At 36.1% G+C, this 26296-nt stretch overlaps 1 protein-coding gene across 20 annotated transcripts in view; it reads left to right on the plus strand.

Annotated features, from left to right (window-relative positions):
- The window catches only part of adgrl2a (adhesion G protein-coupled receptor L2a), a 104432-nt gene that overhangs the window by 43983 nt on the left and 34153 nt on the right, over nucleotides 1-26296 (plus strand). For all 20 annotated transcript variants that reach the window (XM_059031876.1, XM_059031878.1, XM_059031880.1 and 17 more), the window contains exons 3-4: nucleotides 1286-1499; nucleotides 19541-19650. In XM_059031876.1, the coding sequence (XP_058887859.1) occupies nucleotides 1286-1499; nucleotides 19541-19650 (324 nt within the window). The remainder of the gene's footprint in view (nucleotides 1-1285; nucleotides 1500-19540; nucleotides 19651-26296) is intronic.

Consider the following 26296-nt stretch of genomic DNA (forward strand, 5'->3'; position numbering starts at 1 on the left):
CTGCGTGCGAACAGGAACAGTTTGAAGTTGATGGATGAAGAAGAAGAAAAATCCCAACAATAACAATAGGCTTCCCAGCCATTCTGGCATGGAAGCCTAATTAACAAGTTGGTTCTTTTTTTTTTTTTTTTCAAATAACTTGCCTCTAGCACAGACTTATTGCTTGGCATTTTATAGCTGGGAAAAAAGCTGTCTTTTCAAAATCATTTGTTCAGAAAAGGGAAAAATGGAGATAAATAGTTCATTTTACCCTAAGCACTACTATTTGGCAGTGCTCACATTTGCAGAGCACAAAGCCAGGCTATTGATTTTTCCCTCGCTCAGCCTCCCGCCAGTTCTTTCTTCGATTGTCAGGGCTGTAAAATGGATTCAATTACACTTCATGTTGTTGAGATGCTTGTTTTTTTCTTTACTGATAGAAAAAGATTGCAAATAACCCAAAAGATACCAATTATATGTTAGTAAGCATTGTACCACACTAACTGCTCTGGTCTCATGTTATGTTTACATATAGCTGACTTCAGATACAAATATATTTATATTAAACATTTTGTTCCTAGCATGTATGCTAAATCTTTTGTCTGAGGTGACCTAGAAAGTTATCACTTTTTGTCAGCTACATTTACAGGTATTTTAGTTAATTGGCTGGTTTCACAGACCCCAATTAGACAGTCATTAATGCAAGCTTACCTAAGATAACATTAAGAAGTCCACGCGTTAATCGGAACAGACTTTTTTTCTTTCTTTTTTTATTTATTATATGCTTATCGTTGAATCCAATTTGTTTGACACATGTCCCATACAGTGGTTCACTGTACTGACGTGTAAAATAAAGCTCTTTTTGGTTCAACTCAGTAAGATTGCGCTTTGTTCATAATATGCCCAGTTCATTGTACTCTCTTTGTGACAGAGGGAAGGTCATTCAATGCGGTTTGTTGTTAACAGTGCCACATTAATTATCTAGACACTGCTTGAAATAGGTTCTTCGCTGATTTCGGCTTCACCTATACAGAACAGTGAAGTTTGTTGAATCCAAGCAAAATTCCAGCTACTACAGTACAATGGGAACAGACTAAAATGATTGACTGAAAACAGTTTTGATTTTAATGAATGGGTACGGATGAATTTGAACAGCATGTTTGAATAGTATTGTGATGTGGGTTAAGAAAAATAAATAAGTATTCAAAAACTCATTCTTTTTTTCCCCCCTGACAGAAATGTTTACTTTTTAACTTTGATTTATTATCTGCCTGTGCTGATGAAAGGGTTTGTTCTTTTGTCTCAGGGTTCAGCCGAGCAGCATTGCCATTTGGTCTAGTAAGGAGAGAGCTGTCTTGTGAGGGATATCCGATCGATCTGCGCTGTCCCGGAAGTGATGTCATCATGATTGAAAGCGCTAACTATGGCCGGACAGATGACAAGATCTGTGATGCCGATCCCTTTCAGATGGAAAATATCAACTGCTACCTCCCGGATGCCTACAAAATCATGTCACACAGGTAAATCATGTCAAACACTTTCAGAACAGGCAATAACTAAAACAGTATTGTAGCATGTGTTCAGAATATGATTTTTTGGAGAAGTGTTTCAGCTTGTCAAAACTCAGCCATTATACATTCTAGAAGATGCAGCCACCTCAAAAAAAAAAAAAAAATGTAAGAAATATATATGGCGATAAAGCTATATTGGGGTACAATAAATGTGGCCACTACTGTAAGCAAACAAACAAAATAAATGCATTTCATTTTTGGCATATAAACATAATGTATTGTATATTTCATGACTTAAATAATTTTGCATGAAGAGAAAATCATATTTATATATAAAAGTTATAGAATTCAATATAACCACAAACAGCAAATCAACAATAACAAAAAGTCTGTAGAAAAACTAACTATATGGTGATCATAAAGCTGTGATCGTAAAGATAATGGGGTGATGCAATAAATGTGGCCACCACTTAAGCAAGCAAAGAAACAAACAAACAAATAAATACATAAATAAATAACAGTGATGTAGTGTGGTGTACATACTGTCAAGTATAAGTCTCCCCTTGATCTTCCACTTCATATACTCGCTGGAAGACACGTTTCCTGTGTATGAGTTTTTCAAGTGTATCATCAAAATTGTCATGTAGGGATACCATTTTTTTGGTTCCTAGTGCCCAGCCCTATTCAATGTCAAGGCTCAGAAAGATTGATTTGATTGCCCCATGGCATGTTATTGCCGTGAGACATCCGAGAAAATAGATTGCGTCATGCTTAAGCTCCGAAATTAGAGCGGCCTGGCACGAAGGGGTTAAACTTTGCTGAATTAGTGCCATTTATTTGATGTGGAAGAGCCATAAGAGTAGGCTGGTTTTGGGCCAGACTGGATTTTATCCAGGCAATGACCAGGGCGTCAACATGCAATGCTATGCAGCATTGGTCCCTAATAAGTACAGTACACCCTCGCTATAATGAACCTGTCGGGGTCCAAGCCTTTTGTTCGTTATATCGAGGGGTTCGTTATAATGAAAGGACAATAAAAATGAACAATAAACTGTTGGAGTAAGTTAATGAGATGAGATTGTGAATAAGAGTAGAATTACATGTACTTGTTCATTTCATGTATATAGTATTCTGCCTTTGCTTTATCATCTTCATTAAAGAATTAAAATGCAGTACAAAAAGCAAAAATCCCAAATTGAAGCTTTTATATTCAAAATCAATCTAACACAAATCGTTTCAAATTGCACCAAATCTTAATCCAACATGCAAGAATCCCAAACTTAGTTTTTATTCCAAATCAACCACACATGAAAAGTTAATCAGATCCTCAAGTTTGTTGTTGTTGTTGTTGTTTTTTCTTTAATCAATTTTGCTTTGCCGCATGGTTGCTCAACAAGCCCAAAAACAGAGTGCTTTTTGACAACCTATATTCACAGAGATGACTGTGTTACTACTTTTTTAAAACGATCAATATAGTTTCCAGCTTTGTTGCAACATAAAATTATTTTCGTTTCGGATGCATAGTTACACAGCGTGCGCTTTTTATTAAATGAAAGAGCTGACTTCACTGAGGTGGCATCCCATGCGTACAGACCGGGATGTTGACAGTTTGTGCTTATATTATCGTGTTTAGATTTTTTTTATTTCCAAGGGCCAGGTTTGTTATAGCTGAAGATTCATTATAATGAAGGGCGTTATAGAGAGGGCGTTCTGTATGTATATATTCCAATGCATTATCAGTTTAGAAAAGACCTTGGCATGGATAGGTTATGAAAAAGAATTGCTGTAATGTTATTATCAGGTCATTATCAGGTTTAATGCAGCCATGTTTAAGCAAAGTGTTTTTTTTTTCTTCTGTTTTCTGACAAAACTGGGAAATAGGAGGATATGAGCCTGTCAGCAAATCTATCTGTCTGGGGAAATAAGAAATAATGAAATAAAAACTGCACAACAGCAACATTACATGTATTCAAGGGGTTTAGTCAACTCTTGTTTGATGAAGTCAGACAGCTGACTTCGTATTGCTGTCTTGAAGATTCAGTATCCTATTCTGCCCCGTAAATGACCTTGTAAGGTAGGTTTACTATAAATATGTCGATTTTGTATCAATTATACTTATAGCATTATGGAGAGAAGGTTATATATTAATGAAATCGAATTAAATATATATTACATAGGGACTAAAATAAGGTATTTAAATTAAATGATATTGACATTGAATTGCATTTTTAATTGTCAAATAATTCAAAGGCAATGATGGATTTCAATTTTACAAACAGCCATCAGTTTGGCTGGGAGACTTTTATGGAACGCTATTCCATCTTTGAGAACACAAATCCAAGTAATACATTGTCAATTAGAAGGGCTTTATATACTGTAATTGTGCTATAGTACAGTAAGGCTCTGTCAACCCCAAAACTGATCAAGAGCATTCTTGCTGAAAAGCTATGGAGTTGTTGTATTACATTTCAAGTCTGTTAATCAAAGTCAAATAAACTAAAGCCTCAGGATGGAGTTAAATTTGATTATATACACACACATTTTTGCCTACACCTGCAGACAATGGGAAATTGACCTTCATGTGTTAGGTAGGTTGAAAACAAAGACGACTATCTTAACTAGAAAGTTTAACTGGAATTGAGCTACTGCTACATTGCTGATTTTAACAGTGGTTTGTTCCATATATTGAAACATCCCCAACTGAAAACTTTTGAGACTGTGCTCCATTTTCAAACATGTGAATAGGTCTATTCTGAGCACTACAAAGATTAACTAAAACAATATTGATTCAGTTCAAACTATGAAATGAAAGGTACAATAATGATTTTACGCACCTTTGCTGAATTGCTCACTGTCCCTCTGCAATATATCAATGTCCGCAAAGCAATACTAAGACCAGTCTATGTTCCAGGAGTCTTTATGGTGCTGGCTTTTGTCTCTCCAGCTGATGCTGATGTAACCTGGAGCTTGCAGTGCTTTCAAATTTAATAATACACCACTATAGAATTTCACCCATCTTTGAAGTATTTGTAACTCATTATCAGCAGTTGATAAAACACTGCTGTGTTTTAACTATGTACTGTAGCAACGTTCCAATATGTAATTATCTGGGTTTTTTCTTTCTGCACCCCTATAAATATATTCATGTAGAAATATAAAACCTTGACCAAACCACTCTGAATGAAACCTGTATCCAATAATGGAAATTAAAATGAGATGAAGTTTTTTATTCAAATATAATTTAAATATTCATCAAAGAAAAGTTATCCTCAAAACTGACGGAGACTATTAACATCAAAAAATATAATTAACTGCAGTGGGTATCGGAATGCACAGTTGGCCAAATAGCCAAGAGGTCTAATTGCTCCAGAGTTCATGAAGAGATAGTTTAGTTTTATACTTCAACTTTAGATCTAATAGACAGTGATATTGTTTCCTATGTGAGGCAATTAAACATTGCTTACAAAAATAGCAGTTGGACTGTGAACTAGTCATTGGCTTGCACTTGTTGAAAGCTACTTAATTATAATATGTCATCAAGATTGCCAATACAATAAATACATTGTTTTCCACGGACGAGTGTTTCAAATATTACCATTTTCACACAGGAATGCAGCTACTGTGCCATCTCAAATGTTTTAATGGGTGTGTAAAATACCCTTTCACACAGCATGAAATTGCGCAATCTATGCCAGTGTAATACCGTCATAACCCTTTCACACAGCCAAAGAGATTGCGCGAGTGCAACTTTCAAACCTGTCAATCAACAGATTGTTCTCATGGCAACAACAGACTGTTCTCGTGCAATCTGAAACACTGACAAGACCTAACACATTAATTTGTAAAGAAAGAGGTGCTGGGGTGCAAGCAATGACAATAATACCGACCCTAAGAATTGCATATTCAAAATCATAACATGTTTATTTGAAAAAGTATTGTACGTACTTGTGTTAGGTGTTTACAATCACATATTCTACATCATATACAAAGTAGTAGTGCGTGCAGAGGAATTAATTAAAGGCAACCGCAGGACAAATAATTAAAAATAAAAAAAGCCTCTATACATGTTTTGTTATGGTTTTGCATTTAAATGGTTTAAACAAACAAATTAAAAGGCATTCAGAGGCACTCCAGAAGGACGACATTGATTGAAAAAACACACCCCAACATGAACACTGGTTTGACCCACGGTTTGCACTATTATCAGCGATGTTTATGGAACAGAAGCCGCTGATAGATTACAAAAACGATTAATTAAACTTAATAGGTAGTTGTTAACTTAGTATGTTTTTATTCTCTATTAATTAAATTATATTCATTGAAAAAGGCAAGAGAACCAGATTGTTATTAATTTTATTGTTTTGTTTTAATATACTATAGCAGGATAATGTTCCTATTGAAGTAGGCTACAATATATTTTTTTCATTAAAGTTGCTGTTGTTCTTTGTTGAAATTAATGTTGAGCTTCCATATTTTGTTGTACACTACTCATTTAATCAAACCAAGTAGTGTAAGAAGTTGCTTGTATCGTTCATGACTTTTTTCAAATCAAGTAAGCCTACATGTGTATAAAAAATGACAATAGAGTTGCAGCCAGTGTCTTCTTACTTAAAGGCACTCAAGCTGAAATCGTAAAGCAATTTAAAGTAGGCTCGCGAGGTGGTTCAGAGATGGCATAAAATATGATGGTTCTGTGGCGGTATAGGCAATTCACGCAGACCTATAAGCCGCTTCAGTGGTGGTTCTGAACCGTCACAACTCCTCTGTGTGAAAGCACCTTAAGATTGTGATAGCAGTTCACTTAGAAATGTGACATGCAAGTAGCTCTGCATTAATGAAACATTTAAAAAATAACCCGTTATGGAATTCATCAAACGTGGCTTCATGCAACAACACTAAATGTACTGCAAAGTTCATGTTCCTAAGGGCAGACACGTATACAGTTTCTTTCATTTATATTCTTTGATGTAATAAACATGATGGTTATACAAGGTTTCTTTCCAGCTTAAAATATACCCCAAGTTCTAATAAAAATAGCCCCAAGGACCACAGCGACTCAATTAGAGTTTTCAGCTGTAAGCAGTTAGTCTTGTAGATTGGGTGATAATCTATACAGGAAATTTATCAGAATGAACCTGTGAAACTGCAGGTCAGCAAAAACAAAAAAAAAACTTATTTAAAAAAAAAAAAAAACCTGTATCTAGGGAAGAAAGAGTGTATTTAACATAGCACAGTCCAGTCCACCGTGTGTTTATTAAAGCAGAATGCCTAATACATTTGATGATATTTTTATATTAATGAGCAATTGAACAATTTAAGGGTGAACAAAATCAGCATCATTGACATGTATTTTCCACCAATATTGTTTGACTAATGAGTTTACATCTAGTTACTCAATACAACTGGAATTGATTGGTGGAAATGTAATGTAGTCTATGCCTTTACTGCTTTGTCTACCATGTGCTGAAAGGCACATGGTCCAGTTAAAAACAGGATCAATTATACCAACAGGAAAGGATCTTTACAGAGGTAAACACTTAACTGGTTTGATATTATCTACATTATGGCATATTTTATATTAGCAGTGAGCAAGGCACTGATATAGTTAAAGCTATTTATTTATTTATTTTTTATTTGTAGCAGTATAATTCCTTGCATTTTAATGATATTTCCACTCAGGTCACCTCCCCTTTTTTATTATTAAAAAGGTGGTTCAGAAAATTGCATAAAGGTAACATTTTTTTATGTCTTTGCTACTGAATAATATACACTTACACTATTTATATCATTGACAGAAGTGCGTGCAACATTCTCTGAAGATTTCCATTGTTGCAGCTTCACAGCACAATAGCCTTGTACTTCCAGGCTTACATATGGTGTTAGTGGATGTTTAAAGCACCCCATATTAACATTTTATAGGCCATGATTAACTCAAAACAAGGCAGTGACTTGAATTTAATAATTGTTCATGAATAAAGTGTACCAAGATTGTTTACTTTAGTCACTACACACCATTTTGAACCTATTTAATAATTTAGTGCTGCTATCGGTTGAAGTTTCTCTTTTTCTGTACTTCTAGGATTAACATGAATATCCCATGTTGCTGTTAAACATGTATTGGGAAATCAATATCCAGCATAGTCTGTGACTGGTTAATATTACAAGTTCACCAGTCAAAGAGTGGTAGACTGGCTTTCGGGTAGTTTAAAACATTTAATGTGTGATATTCGATGTTCTACTCTCGTTTTCGTCATATAAATGAACAACAAATGACAATAAATTCATTGTTGTAACTATACTATTCTGTGCTGTGCAATCATTTGGAATAATATTTTAGCCCCCCGATGCAAACATTGTTTTGTCCACATCCAGGGCCGGATTAACCCATCACGGGGCCCTATCTTCTTATATGAATAACAACAAATATATGATTATTATATATATATATATATATATATATATATATATATATATTTGCTTAACTCATGCTCCACCAATTTGCAAAATGGATCCTAGTTAGATTTTAGTTTTTAAGCTATTATACATAGTTTTGATCAGAAATGGTCAATTATGGTTATTAATTATGACGAAAATTTCACTCACTGATCTGAACTGAACGACTGACCGAATCTGCCAGAAACAGTTCAATTGAAGGCGGTGTGCTAAATATATTTCAAAATAAATTCGGAAAAACCTGAAGCCTACGTCATATACCATAGCGGAGCTTGATAATCACCTTTCACGATTTACTGAATAGAAATACAACAGTTTGAATATGGACAAGAGTACCATGTTGATTGTTATCCATTTAAAAAAAAAACATGATACTTCTATATGGGAGGGTGTTCACATTTGTGTCCACTAACTGTAGGTCCCCCATAGTCCACAAAAACATATATTAAATAAACAAACACACCTGCACATTGTCGTGTAGTCAAATCAGGGTTGCCCAACCTTGTCATTTTATTTTACTGACTACAGATTTACAGTGGCCTTTTTTTACTGACACTGTATTTTTTTTACTGACATAATTTAAAGAACAAATAGAAACAATACATAAAAATACATCATAAAATAGTCTAGTTTTGTGTTCTTGCATTTCTTTAGTTCTTATGGTCATACATGGACACATTTGCAGACTGGATCATTGCTCTGAAGCTGGCCCTGTTTCTAACAGCAGTCTTGATAGTTAGAACTCCATTCCGAATGTCTGTAGACAATTGATTTCTTACGTCTTTTTTTTACAAGGTTCATCTGAGAAAAAAACAAAAAAACCTTGTTCTAATTCTGCAGTACTGTGAGGCAAAGTCAACCTGTCAACCTTGGCAAGTGTAGGAAACATGGCTCTCCGCTAGGTATATGCAAGAGCGCAGTTTTGTGCCAGTTTTCACGTCTAAGATCTGTCAAGTCAGTCAGTCACTTGATATTGCATAAATTCCATCTAGGCTATCCAGCATATTTCCAATAAAAAAGCATTGCAAGTTGGACGATGTCTCCCGAGCTCGCTATGCTTTGTCTACTTACTTGGTTGAGAATGCGTATACTAATTTCAGCACAGTATTGTTAATTGGTATTCTTCTTTTGATATTTTTTTCTGCCACCACATAAGGTGCAGGTATATGTCATTCGAGCTGATTGGGAAAGCCACAAGCAATGCAAAATATAGCATATTTATTTTGATTCAAAATAACAGGCATTTTTTTTTATTATTTGTTTTAGTGTTAAAATGTGGCTTTTTTTACTGACTGGCCTTAATGGACAGTTGGCAACCTTAAGCCAAATGCAGTGTAATGTGGCTTACTTCTTTCTCAGTCGTCAATACAGCAAAGGCAGTGAGCTTTCCTTGCTTTACTGTTGATCGGAGGTGTTTTTTGCCACGCTTCGTTAAAGAAAATGCGCTGTTCTCCAGTGTCTGGGATAATGTTTTCGGTATTTCAGGGCTTTCAGCACAGATTTGTAAAAATATTTCTAATGCCCCCCTTTGCCGCTTGCATTCTTCTTCTTCCCGTTTCTTGTGTTTATGCTTTGCTGCCCATGAAAGAGACATTGTTTGCTGTATTCAAGCAAAATCAAACTTACTGACCTGGAATTTACTTGTGTCGGCGCGAGAAAGTGAGCAAGACAGTAAGTTCCAGGTCAGAGTTTGATTTTGTGTGAACACAAGTGATATAACACTGCCTCGGTTGAAATGTCAGTGAGTGAAGTTCTACCAGTTTGCACGCAATTCCGTATCTAGGCAGGTGCCTAGTTTGCCAATGCATTAATCCTGCCCTGTCCACATCAGGTTCCAAGACAACTGAGTAAATGATGTTGGAATTGCCCTAAGCTGTGAAAAGAGCAGCACTGCATGACCTCTGTATTTAAAGCAGTTGCGGATCTGTCTCAACCGTATCACTCTGTTGATTGCACCATATGACAGTAATTATTAACAGGGGGATGTTTGCCTAAGGTAGTTTCAAGGCCCGAAAAGTAAAAAGCAGCTTTTGCAAACAATCACTTAGTTTTCAAGAGGTTGTTTCCTGAAATTCTCCTCTACTACAGCTACAAATTGATCTAAACTTAAAGCCATGGGTGTTTAAGTTTATTTGGATTTGTAATTGTGTCTTAATGAGTATTATTGTTCAATTGCTACTGCTGTCAGCAAGTCACTCAAATGTGATGCTTCCCCAAATTGGGCTCACCAGCATGTAAAAAAATAAATTGATGACAACTAATTGAAATACGGTATGACCATGCAGAAGACTACTACAGCTTTTGTCTGCCTTGTTTGTTGAACTTGATGTGCTCAGGATGACATGGTTTCCAAATAACCTCCTTAAACTGATAGCATCAGGACTGGGAAAAGTCTTATGTTTAGTGACTGGTGTCATTTTTTATTCACTACTGTACTGTGACATCACACTTGTCACGCACAATGGTGATGGAGCTAGTGCCTGGCATTCTAACCTGTTAAAACTTTATAAGCAGAGACATCAAAATAAAAAAAAATGATGCAGAAAGACAACCCATGGAAGCTAAAAAGAATTGATTTATTTTATATAAGTATTCCAGCTAATACAACACTAGACTTACACTTGCCTACATGGTAAACTAATTGGTTGTGTTCGAAACAATATTGTACTGGTTTAAAAATTCAGATTTTTGATTTTTTGTTTTATTGTAACTATATCACAAAAGGCAGAGCAATTGATTGTTGATGACATAAAATGGCTTATGGACCTTGCACAGCATTAAGTAACATTAAACTGATATGTCATCGCTGTCACCCATTACTAATTCTCAGCAGCGTGTTAATTACAGTGTAAATTGCTTTGTTCATGCACCAGATAACTAAATATGCACAATGAAAAAGGTGCCCTACAAATGACAGTGCAGCAGGAGGCCTACTGACAGCTATAATAAGAAATGGCTGATTCTGATATACAAGTATTATTCTGTTGTTTTTGAAATGACAAAGAACAAGCTTAGCGCAACTGATGGTCAAAAACAAATAAGCTTGCCCAGCCATATACGTTGAGTGAAGTGTTCTCTGCAGAATTCATATGATGCACATGTTCATGCTATCATGAATGCCATCTGAAATGCCTTGTTGCTTTCTTATCAGACACTTCCAGCTGTCAGCCTGGTGCTTATTTCAATAGAAAAAGATTTACATCAAATCTACTGCAGTATTATATTGTGCTAACACTGTGATTTTAATTGTGCAGGCATATGAGACTCCCGAAAGGTTAGGCTGTTTGATAGGATTAGATTATGAATATTTCGGTGAGATTAAAAGATTACTGCAGTTTAGGGCAGCCAAAGTTATGAAGGTTTTTGCATCTGCCATTTAGGTAAAGCCACTTGGATATTTAAACCAACATCCAATTTAAAATACTAACAGGGTATTAAAAACATGTATTTAGTCAAATAAACTAAATTCTTCATAGGTATGTTATGTTTGATTGAACTACATTTTATCAGAAGACAATCCTCAACGTATTGATGCATATAATATGCATTTGAGAGATTTATGAAGAAAGTAATCATGAAGGCATCCACATTAATTTTGTGTGTTGCTATCCATTTGGTCTCTGGAGATTGTATGAGCAACACAAATGAGTCAACAACACGACCCACTGGAGTTAAATGGTATCTAACTACAGAGCTTCACTGCATTGTATGAAAATCATAAGAACATAGGGGAAGTCCCAGGAGTACAAAATATTTAGGATATATAGGATATATAGGATTTACAAAATATATATATATAGTGTATATATACTGTGGTTTGCAGAAGTATTCACACCCTCCCAATAATGTCACATTTTGTTGAATTACAAATAACCTGTGCACAGTTTTTCAAACAAACATTTTTTATTCAAAGCTGTGGTGGTTAAAATGAACATTGTTATATGAGGAGGAGGTTAAATGTCAGCAAAACTTGCAAAGAAAATGTACAAAATGAAATTTACTGGTTGCATAAGTATTCAGCCCCTTAAATCAGTACTTGGTAGAAGCACTTTTTGCAGCAATTACTGCTAGTCTTTTTGGATAGGTCTCTACTAGCTTTGCACAGTAGGATGGTGAAATTTATGCCCATTCTTCACGGGAAAATTGCTCCAGTTCTGATAAGTTTGTTGGGGATCGTCGATGGACTGCAGTTTTCAAGTCTTGCAATACATTTTTGATTGGATTCAAGTCAGGACTTTGACTGGGCCACTCAAGAACATTAATCCTCTTCTCGTTCAACCACTCCAGTGTGGCTTCGGGTCATTGTCCTGCTGAAATGTGAATTTCCTCCCCAGTTTCAGAGTCTTGGCTGACTCAAACAGGTTTTCCTCAAGGATTCGCCTGCACTTTGCACCATCCATTCTCTCCTCTATCCTGACAAGCTTCCCTGTCCCTGGTGAAGAGAAACATCCCCATAACATGATGCTGCCACCACCATGCTTAACAGTTGGGATGGTGTTGACTGGGTGATGTGCAGTGTTGAGCTTGAGCCAGGAATTTAGACCTAAAAGTTCAATTTTTGTCTCGTCTGACCACAAAACCTTTTTCCACATGTCTGCAGTATCATCTACATGCTTTTTTCACAAACTCCATATGTGCTTTAAGATGAGGCTTTTTGAGTAATGGCTTCTTTCTTGCCACCCGCCCATGCAGGCCACTTTTGTGTAGAGACTGGCTTATTGTTGATGTGTGAACACTGACTCCCACCTCAGACACAGAACTTTGCAGATCCCTCAAGGTCATTGTTGGCTTCAAAGTGACATCCCAAACCAGTTTCCCGCTTGCCCAGCTGCTCAGTTTGGGAGGGCGACCTGATCTGGGTAGTGTCTGGGTGGTATGATACATCTTCCACTTCTTAATGATGGACTTCACTGTGCTGAGAGGGCTAATCAGCGCCTTTTAAATTTTCTTGTACCCTTCTCCTGCTCTGTGCCTCTCTACCACTTTATCGCTGACTTGTTTCGAAAGCTGCTTGGTCTTCATGGTTGCTTTGTTGGATCACTGTGTGAGTTGCAGCTTGAAAGTCTTTATATACCTGAGGGAAATTATCTACAAGTTAAACCACTTTGAGTACACACAGGCTGAAACCATTTCACAACTTTGTGACCTTTCAAATAAATCATTTGCACCTGAGCTGATTTAGGGCTGCAGTAGCAAAGGGGTTGAATACTTATCTGTTTTTCTCTGTAAATCTTACTTATTTATATTATATATGCAGGTTTTAACTTCATCAGTGTGGAGTAGTTTGTGTAGATTCTACATGTAAAGTCTAATTTGAAAGTGTCGTGGAGTACCCTCAGGTGCCAACAAAATGTGAAAACTTTGCAGGGGGGTGAATACTTCTGCAAACCACTGTGTATATATATTATTTTTCTTTCCTCCTTACAAAAGCCATCTTGGATGCAAATTCTTTTGCATTATGACCAACTCTAATCCTCTGAGCGGACAATTAATTGTGCTGGAAAGCCATTTTTGCACAGCATAAGCCACAGGCCCAAAACATATTTCACCTCTGAATGGTCTTTAAGGAATAACACCGTGTAACAATTTTTTTTTTTTTTTTGGTTCCTGGGTAGTAAGTGTTATTTCCTAATTGCTTATGCCTCAAAAGTATAGAAAATGGCTATTATTCTCCACAAACTTTGCTTTTGTGACCAGGACAGTGATATTTTGAAATTTACCTATTTCCAATGAGAAAACGGGTGAATTTGTGTCTTTTCTTGCATAAAAAACTTTCTAGTTTCTTAATAAATATAAAAGCTTACAATGCCAAATAATAATTTCCTTTGCTGTACAGATAATTGGAAATTAGAAAAATTGGAAAATAAGTATATTGATTAAGTTCCTTCGCTATTTCTGATTGGTGTCTTAATGATTTTAACAACAAAAAAATAATGTTTTATTCAGTTATGAAGAAGTGTTTCAAATCTCTAATTTCTCTCATGTTATAAAGAATGTCCCATTGGCACCAATTTGCTGTGGTATGTATCAAATCCGCTATGCAAAGCAGGCAATTACAAGTTGTGGTTTATTTATAAATGCATTTTAAATTAGATTTTAAAAGCAATACATATAACCGCAAGCAATAAACGCTTCATTTGCATGGTCTATTACTTGAAAGGTTTGCTGAATGATAAAGGCCAGTGAAATATCAAAGATCATGTTAAAAGTTACCTCTGGCATTTGAAAAATGTTTATGTGTGTAAAACATAAAATGTCTACAGGTTTGGCTAATTACCTTAAATGCTGAGTCTTGGTCGTACAGAGATATCACAAATATTTATGTATAAACTGTTCATCACGCTAAAGCAGACTCTACTGGCGCCAGTGCCTCCAGATGCCAAATGAGCTGAAGCTGACAGCTTCGGGGGCCAGTGGCTTGTCGAGCACCTGGGTGTAAAGAGGCAATTGGCATGGTGTTTGGATCAGAGGTCTCTCAGTTCTCCTGAGCGGTTGTGGGGAGCCCCTGCAGTGGGGGAACATAATTGTGCATTCTAATTTGGGGAGAAAAACAGGTTAAAGTAATTCGGCACTCTGAAGTTTAAAAATATTATTTTGTTACTATATTCAAACTCTCTGGAATACAGTAGACCTGACAATGTTTACAGGATTTAATGTGGCTGCCAGTAGAGTATGATTACAGTAAATGACATCAAATATGCATTAAAAAATATGCAAAAAGACATGTAATAATACCAAGTCAATAATAAAAAAAACAATTGCAGGAAAATTGCTTTGTTATATCCATAGCCTTGACTCTTTCTTGTCTGGAATAGCCACATTTTTTGTTCACACCTGTCTTCAAAAAAGATGGTTGTTAATCAAGTAAACTCTGTCACTGCTGTCCTTCTTTCCTCCGTGAAAGCCCTTGGAGGCTGCAGCATGATGAGGAGTGAAGCAGTTTTTAGAATGAAACAGTAGTTATGTTTCATATCACTTTTAAAATTAGTTTTTTTTTCCTTGAAATTTTTGTTGGGGTTTTTTTTTTGTGTGAATTCAAATTGGAAAGTCCACTTTCCAGACACGCTCACTGTTTTTGCATTCGCAGTGTCAATGTAGATTCCTTCACCAGTCTACAAAAGTGTGAAGGAAACTGTCACATCTAAGCGAAGAATTAAAATTAAAATTCAGTTTGTAAAGTGCATGTCTGCCAAAATTATAGAGCTGTTAATTAAAGATTCTGAGGAAACTGCATATGTTTTGCTCCAGTACTTGAAGATTTTCAAGGGGAAAAAAAAAGATTGCCTTAAGCTCTGGTCGAAAATATTCTCCAGGCCATTGCTGTTTTCCATTCCTGCCATGATATACTGAGCTTTTCATTTTAATGTAGGGGTATTTGTTCAAGTCGGCAGAGTTTGCATTTTAATCTTCCTTAGAACAGTAGTGAATAATGGCCCTTGGCAGGAGATAATGAAATTTTCTTAATTTATATTTTCAAACTGAAGCCTCAATTGGAAATGGCATCCTGTGGCCTGCAGACATAGCTCTGGTGCAAGTTTCAGGGGAGTGCTAGTAATAATGTGGCACTGGCAATGACAGGGAATGATAGGACAGTGAAGAAGTAATTTAAGGTAGAAAAAAGAATGTACTGGACCTTTATTGTTGCATATCTAATGATCTGTTGAAGATCCCCAATGGTTTTTGGAGCATGACAAGAGAAACAAATGTTATCTTGCCAAAACAGAAGTCACTGCTAAATCAGCAGAACAAGGCTATTGATTTAGGACACCTCACACTATAGATTACACATAAAGTCTTATCTCTACACGATGCACTTTGTAAATTATAATTATGACTATCGGAAAGGGTGGGGGGGGGCAGGTGGATGGAATATACCATTTGCAGGAATGGGTATTGGTCACAGTTAAGGTGTTGTATAGAAAAGCACAGCTGTATATTGAGAAAATGGGTTTGTTATGTTCGAAAGCTGGAAATGCTGCAGGAACCTAATTGAGTTTTCTGTGGTGCAGCATTTTAATATTTTTTGGAGTGTTTGTTATTTTCTAAACACTTTGTATCCAGCTAGTTTCAAATGTGTCAGGAGAGTTTGATTGGATATCCCTTAGGCAACTGTAATCTCAAACGTGAAAAATAAAACAAAAACAGAGCATCAGCTACAGTGGAGCGCATAGTCACAGCAGCTCAAATCTTGTAAATGATCTGTGTGAGACTAGAAAACATCTCAAGGCACATTCTTTTTTACTGCAGCAGTTCTGCAGCAAAACACATCTCTTTACCCTCACTGCATTTTAGAACAACATCAGGTGATTCATTTAACACCTCTTGTGTGTCGGGTCTCATGTGGGAATATTCCCCCCCTAACGGTAGAAACACAAAACCAAAAAAACAAAAACAAACTGCAAAACAGTGCTGTCTAATCGTGCAGTCAGCCTGTGCTCAAGTACAATTTCTAATTAAATCAGACACGACTGTTACAATGAAATAATTAATTTACATGTGTAATAATTCCCTCACAAATTACTGTCTTTGCCTGTAAATGACACATTTATTACTGTGTTAAGGTTTTGTAGGTATTATGGATTGCATGGCATTGTATTTAACCTTCTTAAATATTAATCATTGGTGTGGAAGTTGCTGATATATTCATTTTGATGGATAGCTGTACCGAGCTGCGATGGTCTCATCAATTCTTTAGCTTTAAGCAAGACTGAAGTGTTCCAAATCTGATAGTTTACCAGAAATTATATATATATATATATATATATATATATATATATATATATATATATATATATATATATATATATATATATACATACACAGTGCCTTGCAAAAGTATTCAGACCCCTGACCAATTCTCTCATATTACTGAATTACAAATGGTACATTGAAATTTCGTGAAAATTGGTTTTATGTTGGGAAATATTTTTAAGAAAAATAAAAAACTGAAATATCTATCTATCTATCTATCTATCTATCTATCTCTATCTATCTATCTATCTATCTATCTATCTATCTATCTATCTATCTATCTATCTATCTATCTATCTATATATATATATATATATATATATATATATATATACAGTACTGTGCAAAAGTTTTAGGCAGGTGTGAAAAAATGCTGTAAAGTAAGAATGCTTTCAAAAATAGACATGTTAATAGTTTATATTTACCAATTAACAAAATGCAAAATGAGTGAACAGAAGAAAAATCTACATCAAATCAATATTTGGTGTGACCACCCTTTGCCTTCAAAACAGCATCAATTCTTCTAGGTACATTTGTACACAGTTTTTGAAGGAACTCGGCAGGTAGGTTAGCCCAAACATCTTGGAGAACTAACCACAGTTCTTCTGTGGATTTAGGCAGCCTCAGTTGCTTCTCTCTCTTCATGTAATCCCAGACAGACTCGATGATGTTGAGATCAGGGCTCTGTGGGGGCCATACCATCACTTCCAGGACTCCTTGTTCTTCTTTACGCTGAAGATAGTTCTTAAAGACTTTCACTGTATGTTTGGGGTCGTTGTCATGCTGCAGAATAAATTTGGGGCCAATCAGATGCACTGAGGAGACCATTAATTCTGACCAAATCCCCAACTCCATTTGCAGAAATGCGGCCCCAAACTTGCAAGGAACCTCCACCATGCTTCACTGTTGCCTGCAGACACTCATTCGTGTACCGTTCTCCAGCCCTTCGGCGAACAAACTGCCTTCTGCTACAGCCAAATATTTCAAATTTTGACTCATCAGTCCAGAGCACCTGCTGCCATTTTTCTGCACCCCAATTCCTGTGTTTTCGTGCATAGTTGAGTCGCTTGGCCTTGTTTCCACTTCGGAGGTATGGCTTTTTGGCCGCAAGTCTTCCATGAAGGCCACTTCTGACCAGACTTCTCCGGACAGTAGATGGGTGTACCAGGGTCCCACTGTTCTGAGCTGATGGCACTGCTGAACATCCTCCGATTGCGAAGGGAAGTAAGCATGATGTGTCTTTCATCTGCTGCAGTAAGTTTCCTTGGCCGACCACTGCGTCTACGGTCCTTAACGTTGCCCGTTTCTTTGTGCTTCTTCAAAAGAGCTTGGACAGCACATCTGGAAACCCCTGTCTGCCTTGAAATTTCTGCCTGGGAGAGACCTTGCTGATGCAGTATAAATACCTTGTGTCTTGTTGCTGTGCTCAGTCTTGCCATGGTGTATGACTTTTGACAGTAAACTGTCTTCAGCAACCTCACCTTGTTAGCTGAGTTTTGCTGTTCCTCACCCAGTTTTATTCCTCCTACACATTTGTTTCAGTTAATGATTGTGTTTCAACCTACATATTGAATTGATGATCATTAGCACCTGTTTGGTATAATTGTTTAATCATACACCTGACTATATGCCTACAAAATCCCTGACTTTGTGCAAGTGTACCTAAAACTTTTGCACAGTACTGTATATATATATATATATATATATATATATATATATATATATATATATATATATAGATATATTCTAACACTTTGTTACTGGTATCCAAGGTCATTTTGAAGCATAAAGTAAAGGACAATTCCCTTAACAACTGCTGCAGAGGGTTTTTGTTATGCAACTTGTCAAAACTGAAATGACCTGAATGGAGTATAAGATCATTAATACAAACCTCTCTCACTGTTACTATGAACAAAGCTGAGGTTATGTTCCTGATCATAAATTACTAAATTACTAGCAAATCAAGTCTCTAATGTCAGCATGAAAGTGGCCTAAAATGTTATTGATTCTGGTCTGTGCATTCACATGGGTTGCATCAATAGCTTTTCTAAAAATAAGATACACTCAAATATAACATAGTGCGGGGCTCCGAAGTGGCGCATCCAGTAAAAGCACTCGCTAGAGTGCAGGATGCGCTCTATAGCCTGGACGTCGCCGGTTCGAGTCCAGACTATTCCACAGCTGACCGTGGACGGGAGCTCCTAGGGGGCGGCGCTCAATTGGCCGCGAGTCGTCTGGGGGGAGGGAGGGTTAGGTTGGCCAGGGTGTCCTCGGCTCACCACGCACCAGCAACCCCTGTAGTCTGGCCAGGCGCCTGCGGGCTTGCCTGTAGGTTGCCCAGAGCTGCGTTGTCCTCCGACGCTGTAGTTCTGAGGCGGCTGCACAGTGAGTCTGCAGAGTGTAAAGAAGCGGGCGGCTGACGGCACACGGTTCGGAGGACAGCGTGTGTTCATCTTCGCCCCTCCCAAGTCAGCGCAGGGGTGGTAGCGGTGAGCTGAGCCTAAAAATAATTGGGCATTTCAAATTGGGGAGAAAATAATAAAAACTAATTGGCAACGACTAAATTTAACAACAACAAAAAAAAATATATAACATAGTGCTTCCTTTTTTTATAAAGTGTCTTGCTATGCCTTGTAGTTCTTCTCATGAAGCCTCAGTTTTGGTTGGCACTGCTTTGTTTACTGATATTGACTAATGTAATATTAATGAGCTGTGTCACTTTATTGATTGTTACCATGTAAGTGTGAAAAGGAGTCAGCAGTGTTTTATACCAAGCACATGTTAACTTCCAAATGAAAGTCCAGGTTTTAATTATTTATCTTGCTGTTCTGTCCTTCTTATTACAGGTGCAACAATCGAACACAATGTGTTGTGATTACTGGGTCTGATGTGTTTCCTGACCCTTGTCCTGGGACTTACAAATACCTAGAAGTCCAGTATGAATGTGTTCCCTACAGTAAGTATAGACCTTCATTCAGTGACGCATACTCCCTAAAAAAGATGAATTTCCCTGCTGAAATTATGCAAGCAGAACATTTAGCTACTCTTGAGCCCCCATGATCCATTGTTAGAGATGCAGAAAGTATCACACTTTCCCAGTATAAATTGAAAGGAAATGGGGATGATGGCTTCCCTTATCGAGTAAAACACTTCTGTTTACAGGCCCTGTTATTCATAAAGAAAGCTCCAAAACTGTTACTTGGATCACTTTGACTCTTGGGCATCCATTTGCTGTCAATGTTTTAGTTATTATTATTTATTTATTTAGTTTTTTTTTTTTTTTTTTTTTTTTTTAAATTGTGGACAGGAGCCAAAGTTTGATGCTGGTTGGGCGCTTGCTTGCATTATCAATTTTTATTTCCCTTATTTTTAAGCCTGGTATTTTTATTCCTCTACAGAAGTTCTGCATTTGTTATTCAGGGTGATGGATGGAAACTTGTACTGATTCCTGGTACCAGCTGCTTACAAATTGTTTTGGCCTACGTTTAGTTTAAAGGACAAATCAAACTTAATTGTGATCATGTGCAAGTTGAAAAGCTACCTGCTGCTAGGGTTATGCTTGTGTGACACAGCTGCCAGAGCTAAAAAGAAAAGCACCTTCCTATTTCCCTAGCTAATCTTTTTCTTTGGCAGGGTACAGAGGTATGTAATTGAAAGGATAATGAACTGTGCCATCTTCACACAAGCACATCATATATACAGAGTTTTTCCTTAGATTTAATTTGGCTCCTAGTCTGCAGTATCCAGTCCAGTGTAGTCCATCCTGTCTCGTACACTATATACACTAGTCTACTATTGGTAAATCTACATATGCAATATGCAACCTACCCATATGAAACAATACTATATCTCAAGACCTGCCAAAAATCCTGAAGTACACATGCCTATTTAGTAATAGGATTTTTGCTATTTTCAGGTGGAATGCTAACTGAGTGAAATAATGTTTTTCAGAGGGTAGCAGCGCTGTTTGGTTTACATTTTATACATACCGTATTTGCAACTTGGCTGCACTGATTTGTCTTTGCTTATAGGCAGACACATGGCAAATTACATTTAATCGAAAAAAAGTGTATGGTACTGCTCATATGGGAGTGTGGCAAAGTGGTAAGTGGTAACAGGTGTATAGCAGGTGCAGTGCGGATACAGTAATTCCAAGAACGCACAGACAACAAAGTACGGGTGAAAATGATTGTTTTAATGGTTTATAATCCAATGGTCTGATGACCCGCCAGTAAATAATAAAGAGCTGGCAATACACAACAATGTGTATTGCACAGTAATAAAACAAAGGGTTGCAGTCCCGCAAATAATAGACACGGCATAAAACACACACAATTAGACACACACGATCACTGTTCCAAAGTGAGTGCTCTCAGTGCTTGTGGTGAAGTACAATATACTACGTGCTATTAGTGAAACAAGTGCTGATAACAAAGTTTATTCGTGACAATAGTGCAGTGATGATCCGGTTTCGTGCTGGCCCTTGGCGACAGCTCCGGATCTGTGTTTAGCCGTCTAGTGATTACAAACACAGACAATTACTAAACAGACAAAGAAACAAACAAAACACTCACAAACTCATTTCGTTATTTATTTTGAGCAATCTCCCGGTCCTTCCAGTTTCCACGTAACAAAAACCCACGCGAAGGAAAAGATTTACAATTCTCCAGCCCCTTTTATGCAATTATGCATGACCCCTTGGTAAACGATTACAGCTGACTCTATTGCCTGCAGCTGCTACCTCGTTTACCTTCCAGGTCAATACATTCTCGCACTGGAGTCTCGTCTTTTTCCAGGCTGATTGACTTCCCGACCCAGGGAATGAACTGTCAGGACAACCTGTCCAAAGCCTTTCCCTTTCGCTACTTTGTATCCTCACAGGTTGAGAGGGAGATTTACAACCAGAACTCATTATATTTCTGTCACAAGGAGATACTGAAATTGAAGTACTATGAAAAAGACCTAGGAGTATATGTTGAGTCAGAAATGTCTTCATCTAGACAATGTGGGGAAGCTATAAAAAAGGCCAACAAGATGCTTGGATATATAGTGAAAAGTGTTGAATTTAAATCAAGGGAAGTAATGTTAAAACTTTACAATGCATTAGTAAGACTTCATCTAGAATATTGTGTTCAGTTCTGGTCACCTTGCTACCAAAAAAGGATAGTGCTGCTCTAGAAAGAATGCAAAGAAGAGCGACCAGTATTAATCAGGGTTTAAAAGGCATGTCAAATGCAGACAGGCTAAAATAATTTAATCTATTCAGTCTTGAACAAAGAAGACTATGCTGCGATCTGATTCAAGCATTCAGAATTCTAAAAGGTATTGACACTGTCGACCCAAGGGATGTTTTCGACATGAAAAAAGAAACAAGGACCAGGGGTCACAAATGGAGATTAGATAAAGGGGCATTCAGAACAGAAAATAGGAGGCACTTTTTTACACAGAGAATTGTGAGTCTGGAACCAACTCCCCAGTAATGTTGTTGAAGCTGACACCCTGGGATCCTTCAAGAAGCTGTTTGATGAGATTCTGTGATCAATAAGCTACTAACTACCAAACGAGCAAGATGGGCCGAATGGCTTCCTCTCGTTTGGAAACTTTCTTATGTTCTTATGCCACTGACTGACTCACTGTGTGACCCTGAGCAAGTCAATTAACCCCCTTGTGCTCCATCCTGTGGATGAGATGTTAAATCAATGTCCTATTGTAAGTGACTCTGCATATAATCCACAGTTCACAGCCTACCTCTGTAAAGTGCTTTGTGATGGTGGTCCACTATGAAAGGCGCTATATAAAAATAAAGATATTAGTATTATCATTATTATGTTCTTATGTTAGTGGACTTTTGCCAGCCCTTCATCTCAAGCATGCACACATACAGAGCAACATACATACCCAAAATAGTAGTTTGATAATACCATAGACAGATAGGTACTACTGTTACCTTCACCAATATCTAACATCTATCCTGGCCCTTGATTTCCCAATACATCATTTTTGCATGGAAAGCCTTTAAACTTCATTAGAAATAAATTATTATTTTTAGCTTAAGGGCGATATATTTCTGCTGCTTTATTATACATACATATATATATATATATATATATATATATATATATATATATATGGGTGGATGTAAAATAAAATGTATATTTTTTTTTATTTTTAAGAAATACTTTTTTGAATGGTGTTTTATGGATGTTGTTCTATAAATCTTTTTCACTCTTCTCTTTCCTTGTACTATCTGCAGGACCCTTCTACAACCCCTGACTATCTATTTACTGTACCTCTTGTGTCTAGAACTGGGACTGATTTGAGTCTTCTTAACTTTAAGTCTCAGGTCAAACGTGTTGTCTGTTTTCCTTTCAGATCTTCACCCTCTGTTCACTGCTTCTGTGACGTCTACGCTTTCTTAATTTGTTTTTCTGTGTTTGATTTCTTAGGCAGACAGAATGCCGTTCACTGTGTACCAATCCACTCACTAAGCATGCTTAACAGCACTTTATATTACTGAATATCTATCAGAAACATACTGGAGTTCTTGCTACTCTTTCACCAAACACAGTGTCAATTAACTACACCTTGATAGGACATAGTCGTAGTAATAATAGTGTTGGAACTCATTTTGCTCTTGTGTTTTTCAAGGCATTGATTAAGGTTTTTACATTACATGTTGACTCTTTAGCAAGTATCATAATGCTTACTTTGCAGGGAAATGTAAAACTGTTTTGATTGTCAGATAAAATATTACTTTTATTGTTACACTAAACTTGAATAGAAGAACAGTGCCTTTTTCATCTGCTTTAATAAAATTAGGCCTAATTTACATATAGTTGGTGACACTTTAGTCCATTGATAAAAATCCTCAAGTATAGAAATGCAAAAACTGAGTTTACATCTAACATCTTTGTAATTGATGGAGATTTACTAAGTGATGATGAAGTTGCTGTTGTTCCTGAACCTGTCCAGAAAATATGTGAAAACAAAATTAGATATTTATGTGGCAGTGAATTTGTAATTAAGATATTTTTTTTAATTAATGTATAATTGTATTACTTTTGTTTAACTACATTAAATTACAAGCCTGTTCCTACTTTTATGTTTTTAACAGCATGTTATTGTTAAGTGGTATTAGGCATTTATAAAATGGGACAATAGTTAACAAATATTTGCACCATTTTAAAATCTTCATGTTGTAATAAAGTAATTCAAAGGTTTTATTATTGCATTGCACCAACTATTATTATTATTATTATTATTATTATTATTATTATTATTATTATTATTATTTTGACAACTTTTTATTATTTTTAGAATATTAATTACAACTTATTTAGAGATGTATTACTAATTATCGAGTAACTCCTTATTTTAATTGGATACTATGTAACAATCTAACACTATTAAGGCTTTCACAATATAACTATGTGTTCTGAATACTACATTGTCTGCAGTTCAAATACAGCATTGCCAGTTATTAAAACCTAAAGTGTTACCATGCAGTTTTAGCCATGTTTAGAACATTTATGTGATGTCACCATTTGATGTTTCGATTGATTAATTCAACAAATCTGCTAACTAAAAGTGGTTGTGTAGCTTGGAAGAAAAGGGGAGTGTGTGCATATACTCATTGATTAACGAATCCACAGTTTGTGCTACGAATCCACAGTGAATACCATTTTATTATGCAACAATCATTTAAACAATTAGTTAATTATAGTATTACACATTTCAAACGTAACACTTAGAAAAGAGCTTATGATTTATATTTAGCATTTAATGTTGTTAAAGAAAAGTAATACAATTATACATTAACATAATTTTAAAAAAAGTTATCACAATTATAAACATCCCCCCCTCAAATTTGTATTTCACATTTCTTTCGGACATGTTTGGGAACAACAGCAATGTCATCATAGCTTAGTAAACTCTGTTTTTGCATGTCTTTTGTTTAACCATTGTTCAAACAAGCTTACAGCCCACTTACATTTTGCCAGAGTACATCCTGAAAACCGATCACCTGTTTTAGCGTAGCTGTTCAATAATTAGACTGCATTGCTGGTTCACATTCCTTTTTATTTTTGCATTTTTATTTTTGCTATTTCCATGTTTTGCATCTAAAACACAGTCCTCGTTAACTATCTTTACTTGCAACTGACACTTTTGTCTATGTAAGGGCAGCAGTTTGGAGTAGTGGTTAGGGCTCTGGACTCTTGACCGGAGGGTCGTGGGTTCAATCCCCGGTGGGGACACTCCTGCTGTACCCTTGAGCAAGGTACTTTACCTAGATTGCTCCAGTAAAAACCCAACTGTATAAATGGGTAATTGTATGTAAAAATAATGTGATATCTTGTAACAATTGTAAGTCGCCCTGGATAAGGGCGTCAGCTAAGAAATAAATAATAATAATAATAATAATAAGTGGAATTTCAAACTCAAACTCAGAGGAACTCACGACAACATTCCCACAATATGACAAACAATTTAACTGTTTGAACTAAACGTAACAAAAGAGCAAATTAACAAATTAACAATCAATTGATTCTCGTTATCGAACTAGTATCAATTAGGAAGAAATGTTAAGTGGCATAAACAACTCAAAGTTTTGAATTGATAAAAAAAAAAGAACCCACAGTTTCTCATGCCTAACCCGATTTCAACACTTATCGTTGTTTATCCTTTACGTAAATATGCTAGACTTTAGCATATGTGTTCACATTTAAAGCACCACTCAAATGGTAAAAATATAAAGATACCATGTATTTAAGGAAGACATGCCACCACTGGTTTCTATTGTCCTGTACTGTTATCAGGAATTCAAAGCAGGTACAGTACTTCTCTTAGCTAAAGAATAAGATCCTGCAGAAAATTTCAAAGAAGGAATCTTCTGAAAATCATTAATGTTGAGTTGGTCAAATCTATTAATACTGTTCGATTGTACACTGTGACTTAGTAATTTATTGTTCACACATGTAAGAGAATATAGATATCATATTTAATTATATAAACCAATGCAGGGCTGTAATCATTTTCATAATTAATACAATTACAGCTACAGTTTTCCCTGTTTGTTGTAGTACCAATTATTCTTGAGATCAATGTATTATAAAAAAAAAAATTAAAAAAAATCAGTTCTGTAAAGTATTAAGGAGTTGCAATGTGAATTATTGTAATACATGTGAAGAAAAACTACTATAGTTATGCAAAGTACTTCTACTAATAATACAAACATTGATAAATAAATACATTGATCAGGACGGTTTAAAGGGACAATGCATACTTAATGAATAAGTAATGTAGTCTGAATCGTTTGTTAAAGAGATATATAATTCTGTATAAACCCACTAAAGGCCAGGTGTGTCACAGCCTTTCTGTTTACTCTAAATATGACCCTAAATCTGTGTTAATGGCACTTTGTATTGTCCCTTTAAGCTTTCATCTAACCTGAGTCTTTTTTTCATGTCAGGTACGCCTGCTGTTTCTGATATTCACTTTATTTCTCTTTTCCCTCCCAAATAGGAATACTTCCCTTAATCCTTGTCTCATAACGTGTGTTGCTACTTAAATAACATTCTAGCTGACAGTTAATTCATGTTAAT

This window comes from Acipenser ruthenus, chromosome 10, assembly GCF_902713425.1.
Source record: "Acipenser ruthenus chromosome 10, fAciRut3.2 maternal haplotype, whole genome shotgun sequence".
Classification (NCBI taxonomy): domain Eukaryota; kingdom Metazoa; phylum Chordata; class Actinopteri; order Acipenseriformes; family Acipenseridae; genus Acipenser; species Acipenser ruthenus.